This window comes from Dendrobates tinctorius, unplaced genomic scaffold (genome assembly GCF_039654945.1).
Source record: "Dendrobates tinctorius isolate UK_male_01 unplaced genomic scaffold, ASM3965494v1 ptg000044l, whole genome shotgun sequence".
Taxonomy (NCBI): Eukaryota; Metazoa; Chordata; class Amphibia; order Anura; family Dendrobatidae; genus Dendrobates; species Dendrobates tinctorius.
Window position 1 is genome coordinate 22137360 of NW_027361712.1, and position 7340 is coordinate 22144699.

The 7340-nt window shown below is 39.1% G+C and overlaps 1 protein-coding gene across 1 annotated transcript; it reads left to right on the plus strand.

Annotated features, from left to right (window-relative positions):
* The first annotated feature begins 1297 nt into the window (after positions 1 to 1297).
* Positions 1298 to 2146, plus strand: LOC141089197 (proteasome subunit beta type-11-like). Its single transcript, XM_073575531.1, has one exon. It carries the CDS (start codon positions 1298 to 1300, stop codon positions 2144 to 2146), a length of 849 nt encoding a protein of 282 aa, XP_073431632.1.
* Positions 2147 to 7340: the final 5194 nt, after the last annotated feature.

Sequence of the window (7340 nt, forward strand, 5' to 3'; positions counted from 1 at the left end):
AATTTTGCGTTCAAAACGTCAAACGGTGATCCCTCCCTTCTGAGCCCTGCCATACGCCCAAAAAGTGGCTTTCTCCCAAATACGGGATATCGGCGTGCTCAGGAGAAATTGCACAACAAATATTGTGGTCCATTTTCTCCTGATACCCTTGTGAAAATAAAAAAGTTTGGTTCCAAAGTAAATTTTTTGTAAAAAAAGTAAAATGTTCATTTTTTTCCTTTCACATTGCTTTCGATCTCGTGAAGCATTTGAAGGGTTAATAAACTTCTTGAATGTGGTTTTGGGCACCTTGAGGGGTGCAGTTTTTAGAATGGTGTAACTTTTGGGTATTTTCTGTTATATTGACCCCCCAAACCCACTTCAAATGTGAGGTGGTCCCTAAAAAAATGGTTTTGTAAATTTTGTTCGAAAAATGAGAAATCGCTGGTCAACTTTTAACCCTTATAACGTCCTAACAAAAAAATATGTTTCCAAAATTGTGCTGATGTAAAGTTGACATGTGGGAAATGTTATTTATTAACTATTTTGTGCGATATGACTCTCTGATTTAAGGGCACAAAAATAAAAAGTTTGAAAATTGAATAATTTTCAACATTTTTGCCAAATGTGTTTTTTTCATAAACGCAAGTTATATCAAATAAATTTTACCACTAACATGAAGTACAATAGGTCATGAAAAAACAATCTTAAAATCAGTGGGATACGTTGAAGTGTTTCAGAGCTATAACTTCATAAAGTGACAGTGGTCAGAGTTATTCATTAAAGGGAATTTGCCATAAAAAATTTTTTTTCCAGCAATTGAAAAAATGTAAAGAATTAATGTTAATATTTTTTTTAAGAAAATGTAATTTGTTTATAATTTAGTAAAATATTAAAAATAATTTTAAAAGGTTTGGTATTTCCGCTCCAAATTGGCTCTGTCACTAAGGGGTTAAATAAGTTATGTACATGAATAAATAAGGTACTTCATCACTGCTCTGCATCAGTAGAAAAAAAAAGTTTGCGTTTAGTGAGCTGTTGATGAAGCATCATGAAGCTGCTTCCCCTCATTTATCATGTCCTCTTCCTCTTCATGCTTCGGCATGTACTTTAGCCCAAGTGTCTGATTTCAGTGGATGCCGAACAGGGATTGGCTCACTAAACCATATTTACTGTGTATTATGCGTCTTTAATTACCATAGCCCTCTTCAAAGTATGATAAATCTGTCACCATTTCTTAACATTTTCATTCATAGAAGTTTAGACTTGGAAGAACCTGGAAGGCTTTTCTCTCACTATCTAGGATTCCATAGATGATATGGCACTACAGAGTGTTTGTGGATGGGATGCAACTATTTCAAGACAGCATCTATCTCATAAGCTAAACTGGACTCCATCCTACAATTTAGCTTACTCCCCGAACTTTCTTCAGACACTCCAAGGGTCTTCTTCTCCTCACCATCGTGATTCTGGACCTCCACCACCAGCCCACGGAACTACCACTTTGGCCTTTCTTTATGCAAAGGGTGTTGCTGTTGCGACTGATTCACGTTCGTCTGCTGGGAAACTTGTCTGCAGCCCAGATAGTCGCAAGGCTTTCTTAATTCACAGTCATCTGCTGGCCACCACCTCAGGAAGTTCAGCCGATTGCCAGTTCTTTGGTCGAGCATTGGCCAGAGAGTGCAAGCTGTATAAAGTGAGGAATGGGTATATGCCAAGTGTTAAAGGAGCAGCCAGAATGTTAAGCGTCTTGATGATGCCATTCCGTGGAACTGATATCTGTGCTGCAGTCACCCTTTGTGGCTGGGATCGGAATGGACCTTGCATTTGTTACGTATACAATGATGGAACCCGTCTTTGCTCTGATATCATTTCTGTGGGATCAGGCTCTCCATATGCATATAGCATCATTGACGGTGGCTATCGGCCTGGAATGGAAGAAGAGGAAGCCCGTCAACTTGCCAGGCGTGCAGTGTGCCATGCAGGAAGAAGAGATGCCTACTCTGGGGGATTTGTGGATATATATTGGGTCAGAGAAGGGGGTTGTGAGAGGGATCCTAGGGAAGACCAACTACAACTTTATGCAAAAATGGAACAAGAAGAAAATGGTATGATGGAATGCAAGAACAAAATGAAATCAAAAGAACAGCCCCATCCCAAAGTCTAACTGGTAATGCCAGGAGTGCAAACTAGCCTTGCCAATAAAAAGCATATCTAAGTGAATTAAATGTGTTCGTTTATGTGTAGTGTTGTTTTTTATTAGATTCTTCTTGTTTCTTAGCACTAGATTGATATATTTTCCCTTTTTTGACTTATCAGTTCTTCTGTAAGGTTATTTTACCAAAATTAAGAAAACACTAGTCTGCACTACAGTGTACTATTAAACATCATAAACTCAAACAACATATATATAAGTATATAAGACAAGTAAGAAAACAACATAAAACTACTGTATGTGAAATCAGTGGCAAACATGTAGATTTGATAACATTTATTTCAATTAAAGTTATTGAGGTGTCTAGAGAAGCTGTTTTCTTGTGTAATCTATACTAACCTATAAGATTCGTGCTTCAAGGGGGTTCTCAAGGAATAGGAAAAAAAATAACTACATGAAATGTCCTTATGAATAAATTTCTGAATCTGTTTAATTTGCAAATCACAATCGTTTTATCTAAGGAAGTAATCAGCATAGCCATCGCCCAATTACACTGGCAGAAACCTGTGCTAGAACGTTAGGTAGGTCTATGAGCATGTGCAGTAGGAAGCGACCCCTTCCTTCATATGTAGGAAATTGTGCTCCTAGTGGATATTCTGACCCAAGACTGGAGGTACTGGGCGCTGTTGACAGCTTACATGTCTGTTCAAATTGTCTTTGTGAATGACAATACATGGTATAAGTATCACCAGGTCACTGCAGATGGGCTTCCTACTGCACATGCTCAGACTCCTGCACCAATATTTTAGGACATGTTCCTATCAGTGTAACAACATGCCTATTTTAATTCCATTGTCATTACCTCTGTAAAGAAAATGACTGTGATTTGCTAATTTATACTGAAATTTCCTTTTAGTTATTCATTTTTTCCTGTTCCCGGACAACCCCTTTAAGAAACCACTTTTTTCTTCTGATGTAGAATTTCAGTTATGTATATATTAGTGAAATTAGTTTCCATTCCTTCTACACACAAGACTCTCGGGATCCTACAGTGTCCTCACTGTGTCAGTTTCTCTATGTAGTCATGTGAAAGTCACAATGAGGTCCTTATAGAAAAACAGAGAAACTGAATTCCAATAGCACATAAATGATGCATCAGTGAGAGCGTAATGTGGGACAATGGGAGGACTAGAACGGAGGGGTAACTCACTGATAACACGTTCGGTAAAGACCCTACTGGTATTTTCATACTGTACAGTGCTATCAGAGGATAGGATAACTTTTTTTTTTCCGTGAGTGATTCCTTAATTAAGGCATCAGATCCCTCTAAAGACCACGTGAACAACTCAATTATGTGAACACTTTTGGTTTTGTGGTGCTAGAAACATTTAAGGAGCTTTTCCCTATTAATCAAAACTTTGCCTGGAGATACTATTGTTCACTTGAATGAGAACATTAGTATTCTGTTCAGTGCTTTCTGAGTGACCTTGCTCTAACCCAGGGGTCCCCAACCTGTGACTCGTGAGCCAGTGTTGTGTCTCTCGCGGACCATCAGCTTGGTGCATTGGCAGGAGTTTTAGCCAACAACTGTGATGAGAAGGTCTTCATAAAGTGGTTTTAATGATTAGTACTGGTCAGGAGGGTAAATACGGTACACAAGAGATAGGATGACACTGCCATTTAGAAGGTTGCTTGAATCTGGGTGTGACAGTGTAGTGAGTGGGACCAGTGTCCTCACTTGCCAATTCCCTACTTAGGGATAGGTGCAGAGTAAGCAAGGGCTAAGGTATCCTGCTTGGTGACAGGTTGAAAAAACCTGTATAGGGACATCAGGGCACATCCTTAGGAAAGTGCAGGAGTGTTCATTTCCCCGTTTCCTATCGCAGGGTCCACCGTTTTAATTGTGCCCCCGGTGTTCCCTTGTTTGTTTTGCTGTTTGGTGACCGACCAATTGTTGGGTCCTGCCGCACTGGTCAGTCATTCTGTGACATTACTGCTCTGCATAATAATAATTTTATTTCTATAGCGCCAACATATTCCGCAGCACTTTACATTACCGTGGCCTCTTCGCATATGGTCTATTCAATCTGTATTTTAGAACTTGTGAAGTGCTCTACTTTCCACCACTCACTCCCAGAGCCAACCTATATATGCTGGGATGGTGCTTGTGGATGCCAAAACTTTGCATTCAAACAGCAGGTAAGTGATAATGCTCTGTCGACAGGACAGTGCTTCAAGGGGGTCAGGGGCATGTGACTTGGTAAAGCACCACTCAAGCGGTTTTCTTTATTGCAGCGCTGGAGTGGTGCAACTAAAATAGGTTTCCTTTCCCTTTTCTCATAATTACCTGTATACTTATCTTCTTCTTGTCGTTCCCCAGCATTGTGTGAACTGGCAGATCGCGCCAGTGTTTGTTGGATGATCCGGAAGTCGTAACTCAATAAAAGATCATGAGAACGTGGCTCTAAGATTTATATTGAGAGCTTGTGACCGTTACCTCTGACTTCTGGTCATTCGGAAGTTGCAGTTGCAAGATGGTAACACAGGACCATAAAGGTGCCAGGAACAGCTGAAGACAATGGCAGAGGCCAGGGAACTTAGATTAGTGGCACCACTCCAGAGCTGAAATTAAAAAAAAATCTGATGTGATGCTTTAAGTGACATTACTCAAGCAGGATCACAGGCTTATCGTATTAATAAAAGGACTTGTAAAGACTGCTGCATAAATGAATAAAAACAGAACTGATGGGTCCTACCCCTGCCAGCCACTTTAGCTGAATGACTTCTTTGATATAGATCTTTACATTTTTCTAAGAAATTCTAGAAATGGATTTTTATTCTAGTCCCTGATTTCCATTCTAATGCAAATACCAATAAATTATTTATGACAAGTTCCCTTTAAAATATACTTGTTCTTAGAATGAACATAATGTGAATTGAGTGCAACATATGATCTGTAATGCTGTTTATACTGATCTCACACCATCCATTCTATATATTCCCATAATCCTTTGCCACCAATAAAATGAGTGATTTACTTTTGTTTATAGTGTAACGTTAATGACCATTTAGTATTCACTTGGTATATTAATATTACCATACCAATTCATCCTTATGTTATGTACGTCTTATCATACCTATGTGTTGAAGTCACAGGAAAACCAATTAATGTGTTAGAAAAAAATGCATAGCTTTTATGTGAAAATCCAATAGACTGATAATTTCACTTTCCTACAATCTTATAGAAACACACAGAACTAACTAGCAGCTTAAGTCTCAACTCTGTATTTCACCCACACGTTTATCAGTCCCAATAGAATATGTCCCGTCCAGAAGTAATAAAGGAGAGAGAGGAGAGGTAGGTAGCGCAGGGAGGGATACAGCATCGGAAACAGAGAGTGGATTTTTATTCTTACCTAGACAGATTGTACAAATGTTGGGTGGGATGTGGCTAATTAAAGTCATAAGATGGGTCCAATTGCATCAAAATGCGTGACATTCGAAATACTGGCATACATGTATACAGACCATACAGTTGTGTAAGAGAAGTATGTTCGAAAGGTTTATTTAGCTATACAATTACCTGGTGAGTATAGTTTTTGTTAAGTTGCTGGCATGGAAAAGATTATTTCTGCAATAATTCCCATTGTAATTAATGTATACATTTCCTGCTCAAAAACAAAAAGCCACTAATTAGGAAATATTTTTCATTTAGCTATTATTCCAGTATTTTTCACTATTGGAGCATGATCATTAAACACATTGCACAATAGCTGTACTCTGTGAGACATACTCAGAAGACAGAGGCCCCATAGTAGAGATCACACTGAAAGTCAATTATGGTCCTGGGTTCTGCTACCCAGGACAGATGGGTCTGGTGCTTGCTTCTCAATGCAACCCATTTTCTTGACCATTCAGAGTAATGGTAAGAATACAGATCATCTGGAAAGAGCAGTCATGCATCGGCTATCACCATCTAATAGCAAAGAGGAGAATTAGGCAGGTCTGTACACTAACAATTACAGTTTCTTTACGATCTACAGTATATATTCTAGAATTGAGACACATTGCAAGAGTCAAGTTTTCTGTCAAAGCTGATCATAGGAAGTCTCGAAAGTGGGGTAACCTGCAATCTGCTTATTTTCATTGGAAAAACAGGATTGCATGAAGAAGGAAACCCTTTTAAGAGGTTGGCTTTGACAGTCTATACTGTATGAAGAATCTTCCAATAAGATGCTTACCATAAGATGTCCACCTTGTGGGACCTTCAGCTACCGGTTGCATTCTGCTGGGTTTAAAATTAGAGATGCCTATTGGTTTTTCTCCACCCTTTGGGTTATAAACAGTCTCTGCATCCCTCTAATAACTAAGAGTGTCATAAAGAAGATCTCCAACATTCTGGGAAGCTACATGAAATAAAAGGATCTAGATAGCATGATCCTAAGTAAAGTTATTGGCTACAGCAGTCACTGCTACAGCCTGTCCTCTAAGACCGAAGAGACAACATTGGAATGGAGTAAGATGCTGAGATTGTTATTTTTTATCATCTTCAAACTGATGAGAAAAAATAAATAAATAATCCCAGACAACTTATTTAAGAATAGTGATCCTTTAAAGAGCCTTGGCACATGACTTTAGATATAAAGTTATACTACATTCTTATTGCCTATGCTGTTTTGTGTTTTTTCCACTTATCAATGCAATATAAGAGATTGGTTGGCTAAAATGTTTTGCTTTTACTTTTCAGATGGCTAAGCTGGTTTAAAGGGTTGATATTGACTTACAAAGAGTGCCACTAGAGACCCTTTTCTTTGAAGGGTCCATTTGCATACTCTATTTCCCAAAGAGCATTACATAAACTTGGCGTTTTACTTATGAAGGTCATGCAAAACACAAGCCGCGGGGACACCATCACATGTTTCTCAACGAAAGCAATGATTCCCCGGGAAGGAACAACCACGGGAAGGGCTGTCTCCATTGAAGGAAGACACCTATGCCAAAACATGGTACCCATCCACAGACAGCTGTTTCGGGGTATTGCCCCTCATCAGTGTGGAGTAGGAAACTGGCCAGTAGGAGCAATGCCTAGTAGAAGACTGTGAAAAATGAGGATGAATGAACGGAGATCAACATCCAACACTGCGGAGACACCATCACATGTTTCTCAACGCAGTAATTCTAGAGCAATGCCCCCATCCCTTATGGG

Bases quoted from the DNA above. Each gene is read 5' to 3' on its own strand.
- LOC141089197 (XM_073575531.1), top strand. From the start codon at position 1,298: ATGGCACTACAGAGTGTTTGTGGATGGGATGCAACTATTTCAAGACAG.